Genomic DNA, 25,259 nt, shown 5'->3' on the forward strand with positions numbered 1-25,259 from the left:
TCCTGACTCGCAGTGGTATCTGGCACAGATGGTGACGACTTAAGGATCGCTTCTCCCATCTATCAAGTACTTTCTAGGCTAAGTATTGCAGTCGTAGTAAGGAATCGACTTTTTCTCCTCAAAAGAAACTTGCAACCCCAAAATCTCTGCCGCCTTTGAGATCATGGTATGGAGTGCTACAAGATCATCCATTGCCGACACACTTCCTGAGGAATCATGCCTTTTCTGTTGCGTTATTACATAGTCCACCTATTTGCTTTGGATAATCCTTTCGGAATTTCCAGTTCCTTAGGCTATTCTTCCAAAGGCTGCTCTTTGTCTGAAAACTCATGGTACAGATATGATAGGTCATTTATAACGCGCTGAATACCCAGAGGTTTCTAAACGTGGACCCGGGGATCGTACCTGTGTTGCTCTGTGTCGTCTTGCTTCCAAGGCGAGCACGTTGCCCCTGAGCTATCCTCACAAGATCATCCATTCAGCCCTCCCATGGGTTACATTTAGTCAGATGTTCCTCGTAAGTGGAGGTCTGTGTTTGAGCTCAGGTAGCTGGTGTCTGGAAAATACTTTTAGATCAGTCATTAATGACAAAAAGGCCATCAAAGCCATGTAATCTAACTTACTTTCAGAGCTTATAAAATCATCAGTTAGTGAGTAGTTCCTTTGGATCCAAAGGAATTGTGAACAATGGGGAGCTTGTTTGAAGGGATTTGGACGGGGAGACTTTGCCAATCGAAAAGTAGAGGTCTTTCAATATAGCCTTACTGCAACTTGCTGTGTTGGTCCACGTACCTAAAAAAAGTATTTCTTCCACGGAATGTTGTACAGTGAATTTGATATCTGGACATTAAGTGTCTTCAAGACTGGTTCTAAAATGCTAAACACATCATTGCATGTAACAAAGATAGGATCTATGCATCATGTACAGAAAAACCAGTTTGTACCAGATACCAGGGTCTTGCAGAGCCCCTTGCTATTCAAAGTTCTATATCAACAGATTAGCCAGTGTAGGCGAGGAATGAACCCCCCATTCAGACCCCTTTAACATGGTATGGTCCGACGTTAACAGAATATCGCACAATGAAAAGGATCACTCAGTGATCTCCGACAAGACTCTCAGAGTAACTTTGGAAAAAAGAAGACCCTCTCTGTAATCCTGCACAGGTGGAAAACTCTTAGGCTCACCTGGACAAATAAGGGGGCCTGTGGCTGATCCTAGCTATGCCAAGGACCTTGCGCCGTACCTGGACATGGAGAGGGACAACTGAATGATCTTAGAAATAGCATAGTGCTCCAACATGAGGACACAGTCAAGTGGCTGGCTTTGGACAAGTTTATGACTTACCTGGGTCACCTTCAGCAGAGCCTGGATATCGTTGCACTCCTTGGAGAGCAGCTCAGAGTTTTCCTTTAACTCCTGATTCTCTCCCAGTATCCTCTTGTTCTGCTCTTGGAGATCCTCCAGTACTTCCTAGAAAAACACAAACGCACACTGAAAAACTAGCATTGTCACCTAATAGAGCAGAGCCACTAGGGTGAAGAAAGCCCAACACACATACATGCACACACCATGTCTCAGACTTTCTACAGCAGACCCTGTTCTAAAAGACACAGCCTGTATAGCGCATGCAGACACACACAAAAAGATTATCCACTTTACCACAAACCCCCTGGGAAAGTACCAACTCACACTGAAATGCAATGTCGAGACCCAGGAAAGCACAGCCCTGGAAAAACACACACATCAACTGAAAAAAAGGCCCGAGACCCTATAGAGCAAATTCAGTTGGAGAAAACACACCCACCCACCGACAAGTCAGCAAATAGGACAGTTAGAAGAGTGCTGTATGCCAACAGGAACGATAATGTGTGAAAACGGCACACATGAGTGCTGCAGGAGTTTGAAAGAATCATGAGGAGCACACATGACAGTTACAATTGTGAGTCGCTTACGGATTACAAGATGCATGGGTGAGCTACAGGAATTCAGGAGACATCAGAGTGCAGCATGAAAGTGAAAGATGGTAGAGGAGTGCAGCAAGAGTCATTCAGGACAGTTACAGCAGAGTGAATACTACAGGACTGTAAGAGTAGCACAGGAGAGGTGCAAAAGAGACACACTGCGATACGGCAGGGATGTGAGGGGCATAGGACAGTGTAAGGAAGACTGCACGTAAGTGCTGTAGAGGTTAGAGAAGAACACAGCAGTGTGAGAGTAGTGCTACATGATTATGATAGTACTGTTGTGGCAATGTGAGAGGTACACAAGAGTACTTTTCGTAGTGCATGAAGAGAACAAGTGGACCACTTCAGTGCTACCCGAGTGTGAGGGGAGCATAGCAATGTTGCAGGAATATGGGAAGTTTCCTGTGCAATGCAAGAGGTATAAAGGACAGTTATGAGACCACATTAAGGATAAATCTGAAAAGCTCAAATGCATAAGGAGAAAGGGGTCTAAAATGAGTGCTGCATGAGCATTGCACTAGTGCAGGAGGGGAACAGAAATGTGGAAAGAGTATAGGAATCACATAGTTACAAGACTGTGTAGGAAACTGAAGGCATAATAATGTGAAAGGCTTCAATGGGTACATAAGGAGTGCAGGATTGTGAACAGACTACTGTAGGACTATTGCAGGAATGAAAGGTCCAAATGATGGGCAGTAAAACATGCTGAGAACAACACCAGTAAAGGGTACAGAGGACATCAAAAAGGTCTGTGACAGTTACTGTGGTGCAAGAGGCATGCAGAATAGTTATAGGAGAGTGAGATGAATAGAAGGCCGTTAGCGGTCTCTGAAACAAATACAGCAGAAGTCCACACAATTGCAGCAGATGTGCCAAAGTGATCATGCAAGACTTGCGGCAAACAGAACAATTATAGGATTACAAAGGGTACACAGGACAGTTATATGAGTGGAGGAGGTGCTCTGAAGTGCTAGAGAGTCATAAGACAGTTGCAACAGTCTGAGATTGGTGCAGAGGGAGCTAGGCCCTGCAGGTGCCTCTCCATGCCAAGGCAGCAGAAACTGGAATGAAAAAAGGACGCACCGGGGAAGGTACTATGACCATATCCTCGTCTTCCTCGAGGTGGAAGCGAAAAGGGCTGCTAGCTCCACGGACTGCTCCATCCTGGTCCACATAACAGAACTGGTAATATTCCTCCTCATCTTTCGGCAGGTAGTACGCTTGAAAACCCACAAAAGAAAAAGCTTTGTTTTATATGCATTGAAACAGTGCATTATCAGATTGCATGCTAGAATCAACCTTGCTTTACTGATGCCCGTGTTGCATGCCTGCAATCCAAGCCAGTGCCCCCACGCAGGAAACATCAACAGCTATAAGCAGCTGCTGACGAGAGGGAGCAGAGGAGGGATCCCTGGCCCAAGCACAGGAAGGGGGTACCCATACCAAAACCATAGACATGATTGTAATATGGATATGAAAGCCTTTCATGCTAGCATATGTGAACTGTGACATTGAGAGAAAGGCAATACTAATACCTGGGACTCTTGTGGGGCTGTCTCAGGTGCATGCCATGGGAAGGGGGGGGTTGTCTTGCTGGCGCAATCAAGTCTGAACTCAACGTAAACACCTAATTTACTAAAGAACTGAATACTGGGGATTAGAATTCTAATGCTACCAATCTAATATTTTGGCATAAATTAAGGTGATGCAAATGCAAATACAAGTGATTTGCCTAGGATCACACAGCTTTATGAAGTGGGGAGCTCTGTTTAGAGCACAGAATTTCCTGAATCTGCAGCCAACAACTTAGCTACTACACCAGACCTCTCCAAGAACTGGCATTAAATATTCCTCGGGAGGAATAGGCAATCTGATTTGTCTTTGTATTTATTTGGTAGGGGGTTCAGTGCTTTGATCAGCAACACCCTCTGTGTAGGGAGGGCATGGACTGAATCAATCCCAACAAGCATTGGCAATACCAACCGTTTTTGTGTAGGCATGGGATAGGCATTTGCCAGGCTCTCCCGTAATGGTACTGAATGATGATCATTAATGGTTAACAGTTGCAAAATGGTGTCAGTGCCTGGCAATGCCTATCTAATACCTATACACGAGCCAAAACCGTTGGCTTATAACAGGACTTCAATCAATGACACGCATAATGCTTTTAAATCAAGTGGCTGAGGCCACACTTGGTTAAAACATTTTTATTACACCAGTAGCTCATTTGCAGCACCAATTAAGCTATTCACTTTGAGAACACGGCTTTGAAATAACACTGGAAAATAACACTGGCAGAAACAAGCACAAAGTTCGAGGTTAATGCCTCATAAAACTATATCAAAAGAGAACCCAGGAGGATGTGTTTTGGGTGGGTTGGGGCAGGACGTGGGAGGGAAGAACCATAGGGATTAGCATGGCTATGGGCAATCAATGTTAATCAATACTGTTTAGAGTTGCCATTGTTCCGCCTCTATCTGCGTATCTGATAACTATAGTTGAGTCATGTGAGTGAGGACCATGATGGAAACCTTACATTTCAAAACCTTTATTTCGGCTCTTAACATGGTTTGGAAGAAAGTGGATATGCCTACAGTAACCATGCATTCAACTGTAAAGAAAGGGCAAACATGATACTGGTGTAGGTTGGTGAAATATAACACCATCTCTTGGGTCTATTGATGGGAGTCCTGACTTTGCCCTGGAACAAAAGTCCCAAAACCCAGTTATGGGAGTGCAGGTCGACTGCTGGCTTCACAATCTCTAAATGAAAAGTCTAAGGGGGTCATTCAGAGTTGGGTACTAACAGTAAGTTCAGTGGTATTTGGAAAATACTGCCAATTCAGGGTTTGGCCAAATACCACGGACAGTATGAGCTCCACCTCAGAGGTGGAGGTAAAAATTCCAAATTGGCCCCTTTTAAAAAATATGAGAATGCATTACTTACCGTAAAAGCATTTCTGATGGTTGTATCTGCTTAGATTCACATGCTGTGCATAGGTCCGACATCCAGTGGTCACTGCGGAGTATTGCATTTTGTTTTTCGTAGTCGAAAAAGGGGACGTCGACAAGGCGTGTCTGTAACACTATCCCTATAGTGACGTGGGTTGTACCCACAATCCCTCACGCGTCTAGGTCCCTCTGTTTGTATTTTTCTGCCCTGAGGGAGCCTTCTAGACGTGAGTGAGTACAGAAAAGAGAGAGAGATATATAAAGGAAGTCTATGTTCCTTCCATCCGAGCGGGGAGGAAGGGTGGGCGCATGTGAATCTAAGCAGATACAACCATCAGAAATGCTTTTACGGTAAGTAATGCATTCTCTTCTGATGTTTGTTAATCTGCTTAGAATCACATGCTGTGCATAGACTAGCGAGCAGTACCAGGAGTTGGCGGTGGGTTATGAGAAGGAACAGTAGAGAAAAGGTGTCGTAATACTGCCTGTCCCACCTGGGAGTCAGATCTAGAGTGTGTATCTAGACAGTAGTGTTTTGTAAAGGTGTGCACAGAACTCCAGGTAGCCGCTTTGCAGATGGACTCAAGGGGAACATTTGCAATGAATGCTATGGATGCCCCCGTGCCTCGAGTAGAGTGTGCTCTTGGCCTAAAGGGCAGTTCTCTCTTAGCAAGAGTATAGCAGAGAGTGATGCATTGAACAATCCATCTAGAAATAGTGGATTTTGAAACCGCATCTCCTTCTCTTCCTGCTGCCACCGAGACGAAGAACTGATTAGTCTTCCTCAGTGGTCTGGTTCTTTCCATGTAGAACATGACCGCTCTGCGTACATCTAGTGTGTGCAGAGTCCTTTCTCCCAAATTGGAAGGATTTTGAAAGAACGTTGGTAGTTCTATAGATTGGTTTACGTGGAATTTAGAAATAAATTTCGGAGCAAACCTAGGGTGAGTGCGTAGAACCACTTTATCTTTGTGAACTGTAACGAAGGGGTCTAGAATGGAAAGAGCCTGAAGTTCACTTACTCTCCTGATGGAGGTGATAGCTATTAAAAAAGCAGTCTTAAGCGTGAGGTGTTTAAGAGATGCTTTGTGCATGGGTTCGAATGGAGAGCCCATGAGTCTGGTAAGTACCACATTAAGGTCCCATCCGGGAGCTGGGTCAGCTATCGGGGGGTGTATTCTCTTTACTCCCTCCATGAAGGCCTTTATAACAGGGATCCTCCACCACGACACTTTGAGTTGGGAAGTGGTGTATGCAGAAAGTGCCGCTAGGTGGACTTTAATGGAGTTAAACACTAGACCTGAATCCAATAGGTGGGTCAGGTATAGGACTACATGTGTGGGAGAGCAGTCAATAGGGTTGATGCTTTTACTCCTGCACCAGATGACAAATCTTTTCCACTTGCTAGAATAGCAGTGGCGAGTGTTCGGTTTTCTGGCTTCCCTGAGGATGTCCATGCATCTTTGCGGGAGTTGTAGATGTCCGAACTCTATGATCTCAGGAGCCAAGCTGCTAAGTTCATGTTCTGGGGGCATGGATGTAGAGTCCTGCCCTTGTCCTGATACAGCATGTTGTACGGGCAGGGGAGTTTTACTGGGGGGGATAGAGACATCTCCATCAAGCGAGCGAACCATGGTTGTCGTGCCCACATTGGGGCCACTAGTATCATGGTCACTTGTTCCTGGTGCATCTTGTGCACCACTCTGTTGAGAAGGGGAGTCGGGGGAAAAGCGTAAACAAATTTCCCTGACCATTGCATCGACAGACCGTTCCCCTTGGATTGGTTCTGGGGGTACCTGGAGGCGTAACTTAGGCATTGTGAGTTTTCCAGGGTTGCGAACAGGTCTATTTCTGGGAATCCCCATTGTGTGAAGACGTCGAAGACGATGTCTTCGTGCAGGCGCCATTCGTACTCTTTGGGCAGGGGGAAATCTCTGCTGAGACTGTCTGCCAGCAGATTGAGTTCCCCGGGTACATGTAGTGATAGTAGGAACATGTCCTGTTTGAGAGCCCACTTCCATATATTCTGGGCCAGCTTGGACAGGCCTGGAGAGTGGGTGTCCCCTTGTTTGTTGATGTAGTACATGGCTGTGGTGCTGTCTGTAAGGACCATTACTGTTTTGCCTTGTAGGTGTTTCTGGAAGGCTCTTAGCGCCTTGAACACAGCTAGTAGCTCCAGAAGATTTATGTGTTTAGATGCTACGTTCGGAGTCCACACTCCGTGAGCAGTCTGATGGGATAGGTGCGCCCCCGATCCTGTGAGGGATGCGTCTGTGGTTAGAGTGGCTTCCGCCGCGGGTGTGGCAAAGGGTTTCCCTTTTTCCATGTTTTCCTTTGTCCACCACCGTAGCGAGAGAACCAAGGCTTGCGAGACCACAACTAGATCCTCCCATATTCCGCTGGCCTGACACCACTGGCTGTTGAGCCACTCTTGCATTGGGCGCATGCGCAGGCACGCGTGAGGTACCAAATAAATACACGACGCCATCATTCCTAGCAAGCGCATTGCTTTGCGTACCGTCACCTCTCGACCGGGCACATATTGAGGGATCTGAAACAGCATGTTTTGGACCCTCTCTTTGGAGGGGAAGACAAGGCCGTCCTTTGTTTGAATTAGAGCCCCTAGGAATTGCTTGATTTGACTGGGGTCTAAACTGGACTTCTTTTCGTTGATGGAGAAGCCCAACTGGAACAAAAGGTCTACCGTCTTTTGTGTATTGTAGAAGCATGTTTCGTAAGAATCCCCTGTTATGAGCCAGTCGTCGAGGTAAGGGTAAACTGGGATGGACAACCTGCGCAGGTTGGCCGCTGCCACTGCCAGCACCTTCGTGAATACCCTTGGTGCTGATGCTATGCCGAAGGGTAGCACTTTGAACTGGTAGTGTTTGCCCTCTATCATGAACCTGAGGTATTTTCTGTGCGCTGGCAACATTAAAATATGAAAGTATGCATCTTTCATGTCCAATGTTGTCATGTAATCTCCCTGAGAAAGCAGTGGGATCACTTCCTGTAAGGTTACCATATGAAACTTTTGGGGTTTGATAAACTTGTTCGCTGGGCGCAGATCTAATACAGGGCGCATGGTTAGATCCTTTTTGGGAACAAGGAAGTACACTGAATAAATACCTTCTGTTACCTGAGATAGAGGCACGACCTCTATGGCTCCTTTTTCCAGCAGTAGTTGTACTTCTTGGAGAAGGATGGCAAGATGTTCCGGTGTCATGCGACGTCCCCTCGGGGGTCTGTAGGATGGGGAACTGTTGAATTCGATACAGTATCCGTGGGCTACGGTGGAAAGTACCCAACGGTCTGACGTTATCTCCTCCCATGCAGGAAGAAAGGATGTTATCCGGCCCCCGACCAGTGTTGCATGGGAGGGGACGCGAATCTTCGCGTCACTTGGAGTTGTTGGGGGCTTGGGAGCCTCTGGGGGTGGACCCCGACCTCTCACTTTACCCCGGCGTTGGCCTCTTTGGCTGTACTGCCCACTATTGGTCTGGTAATTGGTGGCAGGGTATTGTTGATGCTGACTTTGTTGTTGTTGTTGGCGTTGGCCACGAAAAAAGCGTTTGTTGCCATAGCCGCGTCTGGTAGTGGGCTTAGAGATTTGGTCAAGAGTCTTGATAGTATCAAACTCTTTTTTTAGCCATCTCTAGAGCTTCATCCACCGCTTTCCCGAAGAGGTTAGAGTCTTCCACAGGTTTATTTATTAAAGACGCCTGTGTCTCCGGTTTAAACCCTGAGTTGCGCAGCCATACATGGCGTTTTAGGAGTATTCCCTGCACCAGGGAACGTCCCGCTGTTTCTGCCGCGTCCAGAGAGTTTTTTACAATGCTCTGGTTCACCTGGGTTCCTTCGCCAATAGTTGAAAGTAGGCGTGTACGTAAAGGCTCCGGTGCTTCCTCGGCGTCCTTGCGCAGTTTGGCCCACTGCGCGTCTGCATAGCTAGCAAGCAAAGAATTGTTGTTCGCAATTCTTGCTGAGAAGGCAGCCGAGGAAGTTACTCTTTTTGCAAGGGCATATAGCCTTTTGCCCTCCTTGTCAGGGGGTGCCTCACTGGTGGAAAGTGGTACCCCTGCCCTCTTTCTAGTATTAGATACTACTAGGGAATCCGGAATGGAATGTCCCCTAATGTAGAGCGGGTCTGAGGGTGAAGGAGTGAAAAGTTTTTCAATTCTCGGATTGACCCCTCTGATCAATGCGGGAGTGGCCAGCGAAGGGATGATTCTTCTCTTCACTGAAGCTAGGAGGGGAATGGTCTGGCTGACCGGGGGTTTCTCTTTAATTACTCTTTCCACAAAGTCTAATTCTGGAGAGAGCTCCCCAGTGTCCAGTTCGAAATGTGCTGCTGCTCTGCGCAACAGTGCATTGAAAGTGGGCTGATCGTCAATTGGAGACGTGTTCCTAACCGGTGAATTGTCAGGAGGATTTAGGTTTAGGACATCAGTGTCGGAATATACTGATGGGGATTGCCAGGGGTGCGAAGGTCCTTCTTCAGTGTCTTCTCTGAAGCCTTATTCTATAATGTCTGGCCTGTCTTCCAGACATTCCTCCTGGTTCTGACCTTCTTCATCGTCCATGAAATCATCCTCCTCCTCCAAGTATTGTTCCTCCCCAGTGAGGTCGTATATGTTATGGAAGTCTGAGGCTGGATCGACTAGCCTCGGATTTTTGGCCCTGGGGTCCTCCTGAGTCCCTTCTCTAGTCCTCTTGGGAGTTTGAGAGGTCTGGGTATTCATAAACCTTTCCATCCTCTCCATACAGAGGTGGAGTCTTTCCATGGTTTCATGGGGTACCCCAGAGCGGTCTGGCGGGGGAAAAATAGAGTCATCTAGCTGGAAACGGCTCGACCTCTCCCAAAGCGTCGAGGAAAGTGTCCCGTCGCCCTCCGAAAAACCTTCAGGTGTGCTGGGTGACCCCCCGACTGAAGGGGGTAGTCCCTGCCTTTCTTCGGGCTTTTTCGGCGTGTCCTTCGACTTATGCGCAGCGCTCGACGTGTTCTTCGGCATACGCTTCTGGGCGTCGGCTACAGCGATCCTCGCCAAGCTTTCGGCGACTCGTTTGTCGGCGACTAGTTTGTCGGCGGAAGCTTGCGTTTTCGACGCTATGGGTGTCGAACGCTCTACGGCGGTATGCGCCTTCTGTTGATGCGCGCCGGCCGATGGTTTGGGGGCGGCGCCCTTATTTGCCGAAAGCCCAGTCGCTGGTCGCGGCTGCGGTTGCGAGAGGGGCTTCGAACCCGAACGGTCCGAGGAGGCCGCCGGTGGAACCTGCGTCTCCTTGGGCGCCGAAGCTCTTTTCGTCTTAGACGAAGAAGAGCCGTGGGTTGTGTGCTTATGTGAGTCTTTGTGTGCGTCAGTGTCGCCGGGGTGTTCATCCCCATAAGCAGGGCGTGAGCCGAGCCCGTCGGGGCCGGGGACAGACGACGAAGCGCGCAAGCGCTCCTTAGAGGGGGTTTCGACTTCCGTAGCGGAGGTCGTGTTATCGCGTTCCTCGTCGCTGTCGGTGGTAGCAGCGGCGGGTGAACCTTCGGCCTTCGACATCGCGTAGGCCGCCCACCTTTTAACCCTACGGTCTTTTAGAGTTTTAGGCTTAAGAAGCCGACAAGCCGCGCAACCTTCCTCCTTGTGATCGAGGGGCAAGCAGCGGTTACACCGTGAATGCTTGTCCTTCCAAGTAAATTTGCCTTTGCAAAGCGGGCAAAATCTAAACGGTGTCCTCTCCATAGCCGAGGCAATAAATCGCGATAAGCACCCCAAGGGAAAGGAAGGGGAAAGGGAAAGGCATTCTCAGAAAAGACCCAGAGATGTCCCACGACCCCACTCTCCCTACTGTATATGGCCTGCGAGGCCAGGCCATGTGTTCGGCAGCGCCGAAGGATTTCCTCCGCTCGACCCTCCGTCGAAGATCTTGCTCGGCGGAGAACAGCTTACAACTGCGTCGAGGGAGGGATTATTAATATTATGAGAAAAACGACCAAAGATCGAGGAGTTGCAATGTCTCTCGAGGAGCTCCGCGTGAAGGCGACCAGAAGCTGGGCGAAAAAAAACAATCTGAGGGACCTCGACGCGTGAGGGATTGTGGGTACAACGCACGTCACTATAGGGATAGTGTTTCAGACACGCCTTGTCGACGTCCCCTTTTTCGACTACGAAAAACAAAATGCAATACTCCGCAGTGACCACTGGATGTCGGACCTATGCACAGCATGTGATTCTAAGCAGATTAACAAACATCAGAAATTATTTTACTGTACAGAAGGGAATACTGCCTCATGGTACAGAAGAGAAAAGATGGGCATCTCTGATGCCCCCCTCTGACCACTTTACCCATGAAATGCATGAAAGGGCCAGACTCGACCCTTTTGTGCATAAAAGAGGTATGAACTGCTACTGTACATTATCCATTTTCACCTTCACATTAAAAATGGAAAACACTGAAATGTTGCCAAGATTTTCTGAAATTGCATCAGTGGAGGTAGTACCTTCCTCCAACAGTTTGGAGGGCTGGCCTTGTGGGCCAGTGTCAGTATCTCTGCCAATCAGACACTCTTTGGAGGCTGCTCTTCCCTGCTCTATTTGATCTTCCCCTCTTGGTAGGCTGCACTTCTGGGCAAGGGTTATCTTCTCTCATTCTTCTCCCTCTTGGATAGCTCCCCTTCTACATCATGGTTTCCATCACTTTCTGCCATTTCGTTAAGACTGAACTCTCCCCCTCCAGCTGCGGTTTTGGGCTTTGTAAACCACACAGTTAGGCTGAACTCTCTGACTCTGGGTACTGGGTTGGCCCTCTGAGGTGAAAATGCTTTGATCTAACTAGCCAGCTATTACCCTTCCTGCCAGGATTGTCCTCCTAGACCAGGGTCTCAGTACTGTGGGTATTAGGGCATACAGAGTGCAAAGGCGGGCTCCAGTACCAGCATGCCCTCTCATACTCTTATTCCCGTCTTCTCTCTATCCTGTCTCCTCTACACCTCTGTAGCTCATCATACTGATTCTTCCAGCTCTGAGACCCACTGATGGGAACGTTGCTACCTTTTTTATCACTCCTTGGTTCCTGGGGACTATTGATTAGTTGACCAAGTCAGCTGGACTACAGAAGAATTATTCAACTAATCAGAGGGATCAAACTAGTTGTGAGGCTATATTCTGTAACAGAGAAGGAAGCTCTGTAAAGGTTCAGCTATGGCTGGGTTACTCTTGCGTGTGTTATTTCGAGGTTTCAGTTTAGAGGCTCGACTGGGGTGTGCCCCGATTTCATAAGAATGTCTGATAATCTTCTATTGCACAGGGAGTCAGCCGACACGATGAAACCATTGTTGGCAAGTTTCTCTGGTGGGAAAAAAGATTTTCTTGGTACATGCGGAAAGGAAGTTATTTCTCAAATTGATTTCCATAGAGCAGGGTTTGTCACTAAGTATATCTGAAGAAGGGAGGGGAAAGATTTTTCACAGTTCCAAGTCTGTTTTTGTGAAGGAGCAAGCTTGCATTTCTCTATATCTGCATGTTAGAATAATGAAGAGGGTCTGTGTTTTTCCTTGCATGTGCTGTTGTATGGGAAATAACCAGGGCGGTTATAATATCCTCCTGTGACTTTTCCATTTTGCACTCCATTTGGGACCATCCCAGCTTTTCCCTCTGGGTGATTACTGCATTATCGGAAATTAAGTTTGGTTTTACTATGGCAGGATTTGCTGGGATCTGTGTTCATAACTCAAGTTTCCCGATTTGCGGATGGGAAGATGGTCCCCCCCCTGTGTCTCTAAGTCTCCCCGGTAGGTCTTTGCATTCTTAACCCATTCCAGACATTGACAGATCCAGGCTTTCAGTACGACAGTGAGGGACATTATGGGAAGTGTAGACTAGAATTCTCTTGTTTTACTGTGATGGCTCTACTAATTGAGAAAAGGCTGGGAATGGTGTTGGGAGACATGGAGAGGATTTGGAAGGGCTTTGGGAATCCACCTGGCTCTGTATCAGGAGCACTCCTCTCTCAACAAGTGTTGTGAGACCTACAATGTTGTCACAGTACATAATAAATACATGCATAACAATGGTACCAGTATTAGATGAGTTGCATATAGTTGTTTAAAGTGTTTAGTGGGAGGGGTGAGGATTAGGGAGAAGGTTAAAAGCAGTGGGATAAGTTGGAGGAAATCTCAAGAGATAGGAGATTGAGTTTGATGTGGACGCTGAATGGTTGCATTGTGGTTATATTTTTGATGGCAACAAGCAAGCAATAACAATTTAGGGGATAATTGAGAGTCAAGGGGCAGGAAGTGGCACAAAGATACAGCTTGTAAACAGAGGCTAAAACATGGAGTGCAGCAGGATATGGAGGAAGCAAAGTGGATAGGTGGGGGCAAGTCCATCAATGGTTTGCAACACTAGTAGGATAAATTGAATGTGCGAGTGAGAGTCAGAGAGCCGTCGGGCTGAAGTGGGTAAGCAAGGTTCAAAGGAGTGTATGTTGCAAAATGTAATGATTTCTTCAAATGAAGCAAAAGAGACGAAGGGCGGGAAGGCGCAAAAGAAGGTTAAATCAGTACTTAAGAAGAATAGAAACAAGGTGAATATCAGGGTTTTGGTGGAGTGGTATGTAAGATGGGTTCGATTTTCCTTATTATTAGGTTTATTATTATCACATAGTTGGTAGATGTGATAAACTGTTGGAGCGTAAACGCATTGCAACAAGGACCCCAAGTTAACAAACCTCAGAGGAAGGTTGGGAGAAGGTAATGAAGATAAGGTTTATGGTAGGTGGTGCATTGTGTATGTAAATGACTTAGACATGGAGGAGTTAAGAATCAGAGATTGCAGAGCTATCTAATGTCACATGGCAGAAAGACAGTGGGATTACTGTGTAGAAAGATAAAGGTAAAGGAGGGAAAAGATGTGTCAGCAGCAAAAGGGGGTCAGGAGAAACCAAAGCAAACAATTAACTTGCACTAGAGAGTAAGGAAGCAGGCCAAGAACAGAGCCTTCAGGAACTCCCAATTTAGGAATGGAAGAAGTAGGATTGCAAAATCTAAAAAGTAGAAGGTGATCCAAGTGAGGGCAGGTTTTTGTATTCTAAGGATGAAGAGTATGAGAAGAGAAGGGTGGTCAGCAGTGGCAATGGATGCTGTGAGATCTAGGAGGATGCGAATTGAGGAACATGTGTGGCGAGCCGTGGTGTGCAAGTTGGAGACAAAGGCCAGTGCAGATTCAGTGGGGTGCCTGTGAGGGAACCCATTTAAGAAGGGATTGCAAAGTCAGTTGGTGTCAAGGTACCAAGTTGTTTGGTCAAACTGCACACATTTCAAAGTGGTGTGTGAGAAGGAACAAGTTACTTACTTGTAACTGTTGTTCTCCAGCATGGGTCTGGCATGGATTCACATGCTCCTAAATATTCCCCGTCGTCAGGCCGGGAATCCTCGGTAAAGAAAAAATCAGTATCAGTTTCGTTTCTGATCTGTCTTTCTCAGTAGTAACCAATCACTGGTATCTGGGTCATACTGCCCCCAGCCAATGCCCTCTCCCTAAGCCCCGCCTCTGGCAGCCATCCTCAGATTTGGTAGCACGCAAAGTGGCAGTATGACCAAGTGAAGAGCCGCAGAGGGATAGGAGGGAGGGTTCGCATGTGAATCCATGCCAGACCCATGCTGGAGAACAACAGTTACAGGTAGTAACTTGTTCCTTCTCCAGCATGGGGTCTGGCATGGAGTCACATGCTCATGAATATAAGAATACATAGCAGTACACACATGCTCAACCAACGGGACGTGGCAAAGGCTCAACATTAAGCATTACATCAACAACTCAACATTAAGCAATTCTTACCTCCTCACCAGGCTCACCTTAGGCGAACAGGTTGCGCAGCACTGCTTGGCCGACCCTGGACTCCTCCCTGGAATCCCGGTCGACGCAGTAGAATCTCGTGAAGGTGTGTGTCGACCTCCACGTAGCAGCCCTGCAGATGTCCAGCAGGGGCACACCAGACAAGAACGCCGTGGTAGCAGCGATACCTCTGGTCGAATGGGCTCTCGGACGGCCAGGCAACGGTCGGTTTGCCAACCGATGACAGTGCCTGATGCAGCCGGAGAGCCATCTGGAAATGGAAGCCTTCGAGTGAGCCTTCCCTTGGTTCACAGGTCCAAAATTCACAAATAGTTGTGATGTCTTCCGAAAACTCTTCGTGCAGTCCATGTAGAACTTCAGCGCTCTAGCCACATCCAGCGAGTGCAAAGTCCTCTCGGCCGGTGACGAAGGCGACGGGAAGAAAACAGGTAACACCAAGGGCTCGTTGAGGTGGAAGTCTTCGGCACCTTGGGCATAAAGGAGGGGTGCGTCCTCAGCACCACCCTCGTGTCGTTAAAAGTCAAGTATGGAGGCTTGCAGGATAGGGCCTGGATCTCTCCCACTCGTCGTGCGGAGGTGATGGCCACAAAAAATGCAGTCTTCCACGACAGGAACTTCAACGGTGCCGAATGCAGGGGCTCAAATGGCGCCCCCATGAGCCTGGTCAGCACCACGTTGAGCTCCCACGCCGGGGCAGGGGCCTTCACCGGCGGGAACGATCGGAACAGTCCCTTCATAAATTCCTTCACCAGGCGATGGGACCACAAGGACGCCCGTCCTGTGGTTCTGGTGTATCGGGAGATCGCAGCCAGATGTATCTTGATGGAGGCGTGAGCCAGTCCAGCCTTGGCCAGCGACAGTAGGTACGGCAGCACTTGAGGGGCCGTAATCCGTAGAGGGTTAATCTTCTGTGCACGGCACCAGACAGAACCTCGTCCACTTATGTCCGTAGCACTTGAGAGTTGAGGACGCCCTGGCCTTTGCAAGAACCTCTCTGCAGTCAGCCGGGATATCGTACCCTCCAAACTCTAGTGCTGCAGGAGCCAGGCCTGCAAGTTCAGCGACTCCGGGTCGTGATGAAGTATGGCGCCTCCTTCTCTGGAGAGAAGATCTGTGTCCGTCGGCAGCTTGACTGGTGGGGACGCTGACAAGTCCAGAAGGGCCGGGAACCAGATCTGCCTCGGCCACGCAGGTGCGAAGAGGATCATCCTGCACCGGGACCTCTTGAGCTGGTTGACGAGTCGGAGCAGCAACGGCAACGGAGGGAACGCATATAGGAACAGGCCGTCCCAGGGAAACGAGAAAGCATTGCCCATGCTCCTCGGTTGGGGAAACCTGCTGGCGAACCTCTTGCACTTGGAGTTCGTCGCCGTCGCGAACAGGTCGATCTGCGGTTTTCCCCATCGTCGGAAGAGTTGATCCACTTGATCCTGACGTAGTTCCCACTCGTGGCTCGAGCGCAGCTCCCTGCTGAGTGAGTCGGTGATGGTGTTCTTTATCCCTGCCAGATGAAAGGGCACCAGAAACATCCCTTGGACGACGGCCCAATGCCACAGATTCTGGGCTTCCTTGGAGAGGGCTGGAGATCTGGTTCCTCCCTGCTTCCGGATGTAGAACATCATGGTGGTGTTATCGGTGAAGATTCTCACCACCTTGCTCTTGAGGGATGGGAGAAAGGACCTGAGGGCCCAGAACACTGCACGGAGCTCCAGGATGTTGATGTGGAGCGGCTTCTCCTCCGGGAGCCAAAGGCCTCTAGCGTGAAGTTCTCCGGTGTGCGCTCCCGACCCTTCCAGGGAGGCATCCGTCGTCACCAATATCTGGTGAGATGGGGTCTGAAAGTCTGTGCCCGCCGTCAGATGAGCGCGGTTCCCCCTCCACCGGATCGCTCATCGGAAGGTCTCGTTGAGCGGGATCCTGTCCTCGAAGCTGCCCGTCGCTTGGATCCATCGGGCGTCGAGGAACTCTTGCAGAGGGCGCATCCGAAGCCTGCACAGGCGCACGAGATATATGCAGGAGGACATCATCCCTAGGAGGGACTTGATGGACCTCACCCTGGCCACGTCCGTGGCCAGCAGACGCTGCACCTTGCCCAGGATGGCCTTCGTCCTTTCCTCCGACGGTGAGGCCAGACGCGCCACTGTGTCGAGCTTGGCTCCCAGAAACAGTGCGACTTAAGACGGGACCAGGTGGGATTTGGGAAAGTTGATGGAGAATCCAAGGTCCGTGAGCAGCTGGACGGTCTTCGCTGTGTGATCTACGGCGCGCTCCCTTGTCCTTGCTCAGATGAGCCAGTCGTCCAGGTAGGGATAGACGTGGATCCCCTGCAGGCGCAGCCGCACTGCTACCGGTGCGAGGAACTTGGTAAACACCCTGGGTGCCGACTTCAATCTGAACGGGAGGGCCTTGAACTGGTAGTGCCGTCCTTGGACCACGAACCTGAGGAACTTTCGGTGTCCTTTTAGAATGGGGTTGTGGAAGTACGCATCCTCCAAATCCAACGACGACAGGAAATCGCCCTCCTCAAGCTGTCACAGCACGTGCTGGAGGGTGACCATCCGGAACTTCTGTGCCTTGATGTACTTGTTCAGTCGTCGCAGGTCTAGGATGGGGCGCCATCCTCCTGTCTTCTTTTTCACAAGGAAGTACCTTGAGTATACTCTGGAGCCCCGGAGCCTCTTCGGGAAGAGCTTGATGGCACCTTTTTTGAGCATCGCCCTTACCTCCAATAGCAGTTGAGGGAAGTGATTTTCCTTCCTGGCCACGGGTGGAATGCGGGGGCATTTTTTTTTTAAATTCGAGGGCGTGCCCCTGGGCCAGGGCGTTCAGCACCCAACCGTCGGTGGAGATGGACTCCCACACGCTGACGAACTTCACCAGCCGGCCTCCCAACGGGGTGCTCTGGTGGGGGCCTGACACCACTGTCGGTTCAATCTTGCTTGCAGGACGCCTTGCCTCGTCCTCTATAGGCTTCCTGCGACGAGGAGCGGGCCGCTTGGCGGTACCTAGAGGAGCCACCGCCGAATCCCTTGGAGGCACCCTGCTTGCCTCCGGTGTTCCGAAAGGACGGCCTTCGTTGCCGGAGAACGCCTAGGGCCTTAGCTGTCTCCGTGTCCGCCTTGATGGCTTGGAGGGACTCATCCACTGTTTTCTCAAACAGATTGTTCCTGTCGAACGGCATGTCCAAAACCTTGGCTTGTACGTCCTGGCGGAAATCCGTCGCCTTGAGCCACCGTCGTCGTCTAAGGCAAACGCCGTCACCTAGCTGGCGGAAACCTGTGTCCCAATGTCCGTTGCCACCATAATGGCATGGTCCGACGCCACTTTGCCTTCTTGCAAGATCTCCAGGGCCTCGCCCCTCTTGTCATCCGGGAGGAAGTCCAACAGGGGGGAGATCTTGTACCATAACTCCCTGTCGTAGCGGGCCACGATCGCGAGGGCGTTGGCCGCCTTAATCGTTGTTGCCGCCGACGAGATAACTCGTCGTCCCATTGCGTCCAGCTTCTTTCCTTCGCTGTCCGGCTGGGAAGTTGACGTTGAGGCCGATGCCCCTCCCGCTTTCTTCTTGGCCGCCGCTGAGACGACCGAGTCAGGGGTCGGTTGCGCCCTGAGGTACAAAGGTGCCGCGTCAGGGACCCGGTACTTCTTCTCGTACCGATCCCTCTTGGCAGGCATCGTAGACGGGTTCTTGAGAAGGGTGAGACCCTTGTCCCAGATGTCGTCCAGCAGAGGCACGGCGAGGACTGTTTTCCTCTTGGCCTCGCGCCGTTGGTAAAGGAAACCTTCCTTCTTCTCTTCGGGGCAGAGCTGAAAAAGCTTGGATGCCCTGGCGATCATTGCATGGAAAGATCCGATCTCGTCGGGCGGGGAAGCACGGGCTGGGGTCCTTGGGAGCTCCGTCCAGTCGTCACCGCTGTCGTCGTTGGTACCCGTCGTGGCCGTGTCCGTTCCCGTGTCATCCCCAAGGATGGGGGACATGGGCAAAGGTTGAGTAGGCCGCAAGGGCTGAAAAGGCGGGGCTGGATGGATCTGTCTTCTCTTGTTCGGGGGGCTTCCCGCCGGGCCTGGCTATGGCTTCTCCGTCGAGCCTGGTTCTGGATCCTCCGCCGGTGGTAAGGGCAATCTCGTCCTTATCTCCGAACATAAGGACTGTATCACCAACAAAATTGCCGCCGAGTTATCCTGCGGCTCCGGAAGCGACAGGTGACTAGGGCCCTCACCGGTGCTGCCGTCGCTCTCGTCGTCACCTTCGTCGGGATCCCTCCCATGGGAACGGGCCTCTTCGACGCCCTCGTCGAGGCCCTCTAAGACTTCTACCAGCTCCTCCTCAGATGCTGTGTTCGTGTCCAGAATGGCCACCGCCCCCCGCACCCCTCTTTTTCCGCCGGGGTCTTCACAGGGGTCTTTTCGATGGGTCTGAAAGAGGCTTCCCTCCGCTGAGGCAGAGGGACTCTGGACCCCGAGGTCGCCTCCTCCGGTGTAGCCTCCACAGGCTGCACCAGGACCGCTGCAACTTCCTCGATAGAGGCCTTGGCCGGGTGAATCAAGGCCTTTACCACCTTGTGTGGGCCCTTGGGGGGAGGGTCACCGCCTCGCTCCCCCTCGGCCGGATCCTTCGAGCTCGACCGGGGCCTCTCCAGAAGCTTTGCCGGGTTCTCGGCCTTCCTCTTCCCTGAGCCAGAGCGTTGGGCTCGTGGTTGATGGCGCTGGAGAGGGTGCGCCCTGCCTGGCAGCCGAGGAGCCCGACCGTTCGGCGCTCCCGGTGCCCGCGGACTCGCAGTGGACTCGCAGTGCTTTGCCTTCTGTTGGGCCCCCGTCGCCGGGGCGCCCTCACAGGACTTAGAAGACCGCTCAGACTTCTTCTTCTTCTTCTCACCTGACGGGCTCTTTCCTTCCAGCCAGTTGGAGAGACGAAGGTGTCAGTCCCTGATGGTCCGTTCCGACATGTTCCTGCAAAACGCACAGTCCTTCTCCACGTGCGTTTTGTCCTCATGAAGGCAGTAGAGACATTTTGAGTGCTCGTCCTCCTTGAACACATTCTGCAGCTGGCATCCAGGGCAAACCCTGAACAGCTTTCCGGGCGTCGAGCTTCCTTTCTCCTGGGCCATGTTCGGGTAGGCCGCAGGAACTTCTGTACTCCTCCAAGAAGCATAACTCGATGAAATCTTCACCCTTGAGGGGCGTAGAAAAATCCGACATGGATCCCCGTTTCTCGGATGTAGAGACGGTGGAGCTTGAGGCTCTATTTGACTAAAAAATTAGAAATTCTCCTTGAAAAAGCGCGAAAACGCAGCAAAAGCTTGAGAGCTAAACATGAGGACTCCCAACACTTGAGCGTGCGGTAAAAATCTGAGGATGGCTGCCAGAGGCGGGGCTTAGGGAAAGGGCAGTCATTGGCTGGGGGCAGTATGACCCAGAGACCAGTGATTGGTTACTACTGAGAAAGACAGATCAGAAACGAAACTGATACTGATTTTTTCTTTACCGAGGATTCCCGGCCTGACGACGGGGAATATTCATGAGCATGTGAATCCATGCCAGTCCCCATGCTGGAGAAGTATGATATGCCAGTTGTTGGCTGGGTTGTTAGGGTCAGCAGATTATTTACATAATATCAATTTGGTAGCAGGCAGTAAAGTTCTTTACAGTAAGAGCAAGATTGAAGAGTGGAGAGGTAAGACATTATGAAAACATATTTGGTTCAGTGCTTCATTTACACAAATTATCAAAGGCATTCACTGCATTGCCTGTATTGCTGTATTGCTTGTATTGCTAACCAAATGAACACTGGAAGAAAGTACAGGTTTATTCAGAGCAGGAACTAGGATAATTTCAGAATTATGGCACTTGGGCTCAAAAGGGGTTATTTTGTTACTTGGATTATTGTTATTATGGTATTTATTGAGTGCAGCCCTAGCTTCAAGAAGCAACGGTGCGCTTTCCAGAGGTACACAACAATATAGATGCATACCGGAGTGCTTTTCCAAGTTAACAACACAACAGATATACAGTGTGGGGTGGGATACAGAGGGGCAATGAGGAGGGGTACAGCTGTACCGGGTGGCAGGGAGGAGAGGGGCAGGAAGCGTCTAGTGAGTCAGGTGGCACGAGGGCCGATGTGATAGCCTAGGTGTTGAGGCAGTGAGTTGGGTCTCAAGTTCATTTCTGGATTGTAGGAGCATGGGGGCGAGTCTGATGTTGACAGGGAGGAGGTTCCATAGTCCTGGGGCGTAGGCAGAGAAGGCTTGTTTTTTGGTCCTTTCCTTTTTGCAGCCACAGATTTCAAGTCTGCACTTGTTCTGGCTTCTGGTGGTGTGCCGTCCACCAGGGATGGTGAATTTCCCTGCAAGGTAGCTGGGTGACTTGAGGACGACTGCCCTATAGATGATGCAGCAAGACTTGAAGGTGATTTGTGCATGCAGTGGGAGCCAGTGAAGGTTGATGAGGGCCGGGGTGACGTGGTCGCATCTGCGTAGACCCTTGATGAGGTGTGCGGCCGCATGTAGGACACTTCTCAGGGGCACAAGGGAGGATGACGGGAGGCCTTCGAGGAGTGCATTGCACCCCTCCAGGTGGGATAGGAAAAGTGCTTGAATGGTGGATCTAAAGCTGTCTGGGGAGGAAGGACGTAACTTTTTGCAGGAGGGAGAGCTGATACCAAGCGGTCTTAGTTTTCTTAGCTATATGTGTCTTGAAGGAAAGGTGTTCGTCGATGTGGAACCTGAAGGACTTGGCACATGAGGTGAGCTAGCTAAGGCGTGAGGTCCTCAGAGTTCATGGTGTACAGCCAGGTCTGTATGTCTGGGTGTTCGGTGTTGTTGGTGAGGAGTAGGAATTTGGTCTTGGAGGGGTTAAGCTTCAAGTATGCATTTGACATCCAAGATTGGATCAGCGAAGCAGGTTTTGAGCCTATGGATGTCCTTGATGGAGTCAATCTTGTGTCGTTGTCGTACTGGTGGATGTGGATGTTGTGTGTGGCTAGGAGGGCTCCCAGCGGCTCCATGTATAGATTGAAGATCATTGCTGGGATGATTAAACCCTGTGGGACACCACAGTTAATGGGTAGCATTGGTTATCTAGAGGAGCCCATCTGAACAAACTGCTGGCGTTTTGTGAGGTAGGACTTGAACCAGTGTAGGACAAGGTTGCTGATCCCCATGTGCTGATCTAGGGTGTCCGTAAGCGCTTGGTGGTCCATTGTGTCGAAAGCAGCCGAGAGGTCAAGTAAAACCAAGTCGAGGGCGTTGTTGACCACCTGTATGGTTGCTGTCTCCGAGCTGCATCTGGGTCTGAACCCAGATTGGTAGGTTTGGAGGAGATTGTTGATGCAGTTGTGCAGCTACCGCTTTCTCAATGATCTTACCTAGGAAGTGAAGATGGGTGGTGGGGCAGTAGTTACCTAGGTTGTCAGGATCCAGAGTTAGTTTCTTTAGTAGAGGGAGGATTTGTCCTGCTTTTAGGGTCGATGGGAAGGTGCCTCGAGTTAGGGAGCTGTTGATAATCTCCATGTAGGGAAGGAGAGCTTCTGCAGGAGGGCATTGAGGATGGATGCTGGGAGGACGTTGTCTGTATACGATGTGGCTTTGAGGGCGGCCAGGGTTTCTACCAGGTCCTCTGCCAAGTGTCTTGAATGTTGTCCAGTGTGTGGAGATTTTGCAACAAGGGACATAAGGTTGGTCTGTGGATGCAGAGCTGGTGTCCATGTGCTGGAGAATGTTGCTTATTTTGTTGATTAAGAAGGTGTTGATGGCAGTGGATTTTTCAATGGGAGTGCAGTAAGGCAGGGGTGGGTAGTGGGTTGTCTGCGTTTGTTGTTGGCTTCTGCTACGGTTTTCTGATACTAGGAGGCCTTGGCTGTGTTGATGAGTTGTGTGCGGGTGCTCGGGAGTTCCTTGAGGAACACCAGGTCGGATGCGGTCCTGTAGCGGTTCCAGATTTTCTCTGGTTTCCTGATGACTCTTTTGCTGAGGTTGAGTTATTGCGTGTGCCAAGGTGCTGATGGTTTTGGTTTGCAGGTGCGTTGTTTCAGGAGGCTGAAAGGGTGGAGTTGAGTGCTTTGAGAAGAGAGTCGCATTTCGGATAGGGGGTGTTCGGTCCATGCAAGGTGGAGGTTGGCGAGGTCTTCCATGAGGGCTTCCACCGGGAAGTTCTTGAAAGACCTGAAGGTGTGTCTGATGGGCTTCTGCTGCGTGTCCCTGACTGAGGTGGTGTGCAGGATGATGAAAGGCATGGCTAGGTGGTCAGACCAGTCAAGTGGGCGATGAGAGCTGTAGTGGAAGTGCAGCGATGATTAGGTCGTTACCTTTCTGGTGTGTTGGATCTTTCAGGTGCAGTGTGAGGGAGGCTGAGGGTGTCGAGAAGACTGAAGAGAGCTTCCTTCACCGGTTTGGTGGCCTTGCTGCCTGGGAGGTTGAAGTCGCCTAGGAAGATGATGTTGGCGTGTGTGAGGGACATGGTGGTGACCAGGTGGGTGAAGTCTCAAATGAAGGCGGTGTTGGGTTTGGGTGGTCTGTAGATGAGATGGAAGGTGACTCTGTCCGTTGGGGAAAGTGTGAAGAGGCAGGAGAGGACTTCAAAAGAGCCAATGTTGAAGAGCCACAAAGTTTTATGGACGACTGCGAGGCCTCTACCTGTCTTGTTCGGTCAGTCTCTGTGTTGGATGCTGTAGCTGTTGAGGACAAGGATGTCTAGGGTGTGGGTGGAGGTGGGTGTCAGCCAGGTCTCAGTGATGAAGATGGCTTCAAGGTTGTGTGTGGTGATGAGGTTGGCGATGTCTGTTGCATGGGTGATAGCTGAGCGGACGTTGGCGAGCAACAACTTCCATGTTGTGGACGGTGAGGGGGTGCTGATAGACTTGGGGCTGATGTGGGTGAGGTTACTGCATTGCTGAGTCCATTCCTTAGAGGAGGGGGGATGATGTTGTCATTGCCTGATGATGGCCCGTGGGGACGGAGGGAGAAAACACATGCCAGCACGTGCTTACCTGTTGTCTGAGCAGGGGTTCGGCACCAACAATGTTAAGTGATTGACATGTGGGCAGGGCTTAAGCCAGGTGACCTAGATGAACTTGTACCTGCTCTACAACTGCAAAGGAAAAGAGGCTGGAGGACTGCTTGAGAAGGGAAAAAGAGCGGCAAACCAGGAAGGCACCAGCAGTTTAAAGTGATTTACAGGTGGGTGGGGCTAAGGCCAGGTAACCTAGATCCACTTGCACCTGCTCACCAACTTCATACTACAGGCAATGCCCTCTCCGAGGATCCTCACTCGTCTATCACAAACTGGGCAAGTGGGTGGCCACTTACTGTACTGTGGCAGAGGAGAAATTGGAAAAAGGGTGCTGGGATTGCAATTTCTGTAAGCAGTCTGTCCTACAAGAAAATTGGTAGATTTCCACAAAAGCAAGGGCCTCTGAAAGGCCGATGGGACAGGGTCCCGGCCTTAGACAATCGCATGTCAGTCAGAAACGGACTTGTAATTGATGCTGCACATGTATGTTATGTTGATTTATACCACACACCGATACCACGCAGGGGCAGTCTCCAGGCACTTGCGTGGCTCTGCAAGAAAGGGGATTGGGGAGGTTACTGAGGATACGATGAGAGGATAGATTCAGAACCAGGAGGAACTGGTGTCTGTGAGTGCTGTTTTGCATGTGGGAGTTGGTGCGGGAGGCCCTGCGTGTTGTAACCATATGGGTAAGACTCAGTGCCTCGGGTGTGTGCTAGTGTTTGCGTTATTGGGCTGTGTGGGGTTGGGGTGGTTTGTGGTTGTGCGCTCTGGTAAGATAGTTTCTATAAGGGGCGCAGAGTCGCGGGTGGCGGAGCTGTAAAATCTGGTGCCTTGGTGTGTACTAGCGCTGTTGGCGATTTTATGGACTATGTGGGGCGATTCACTCTAGGTGTTCTTCTAGCATCTCAGATGGTGGGTGTGAACATGGAATTGATTCTTGGCTTGTTTATGTGCAGTGTGGCTAGCACAAGGTCTGGTGTAGTGGTGTTGGAAGAGCAGCAAGGGGAAGTGGGTTCGTAAGTCGGTCAGTCTGTTGGAGCCTCTGGTGTGACTCTTTGATTGCCGCCTGATGGTATCTACCCAGGGTCTTGGTTGTGGTCCGTCAGCCAATCGAGCCTCCTCACTAGTTGTTTGTCTGTGATATTATTGCTGCTGATGTCTCCGTTTCCTCATTTACCGGCCCCAGCTTTTTAGGGAACCATCTGATATTCATATGGCCAGTCTGCAACTGTTAGTTAGGTGCACAAAAGAAAAGAAATATCTCACATGGAAAGTACTCAGATTGACTGACCTTTAAACAGCACTTCCTGCGCACCGGTGCTAGTGTTGCTGGGTGTAGGAACCCACACAAAGGTGAAATAGTCCCGTGGTGTGGTCCATCCCACCTATGAAGAGGACAGAAAAAAAGCTGAGATGTAGGCAATCCTATATTAAGAGTCTCCAATACCAGCCACAGCAGTCTAATACAAGAGTGCTCAAGTCACAAGAGGTTGT

The 25,259-nt window shown here is 50.3% G+C and overlaps 1 protein-coding gene across 8 annotated transcripts in view; it reads right to left on the reverse strand.

Annotated features, from left to right (window-relative positions):
* CALCOCO2 (calcium binding and coiled-coil domain 2) overlaps nt 1-25,259 on the reverse strand; it is a 746,974-nt gene that overhangs the window by 619,407 nt on the left and 102,308 nt on the right. For all 8 annotated transcript variants that reach the window (XM_069634588.1, XM_069634584.1, XM_069634582.1 and 5 more), the window contains exons 3-5: nt 25,057-25,150; nt 3,049-3,185; nt 1,346-1,471 (exon numbers count right to left, since the gene is read on the reverse strand). In XM_069634588.1, coding sequence (XP_069490689.1) covers nt 1,346-1,471; nt 3,049-3,185; nt 25,057-25,150 — 357 coding nt within the window. The remainder of the gene's footprint in view (nt 1-1,345; nt 1,472-3,048; nt 3,186-25,056; nt 25,151-25,259) is intronic.

The sequence above is a fragment of the Ambystoma mexicanum genome, chromosome 13 (genome assembly GCF_040938575.1).
Source record: "Ambystoma mexicanum isolate Mex_15411 chromosome 13, UKY_AmexF1_1, whole genome shotgun sequence".
NCBI lineage: Eukaryota > Metazoa > Chordata > Amphibia > Caudata > Ambystomatidae > Ambystoma > Ambystoma mexicanum.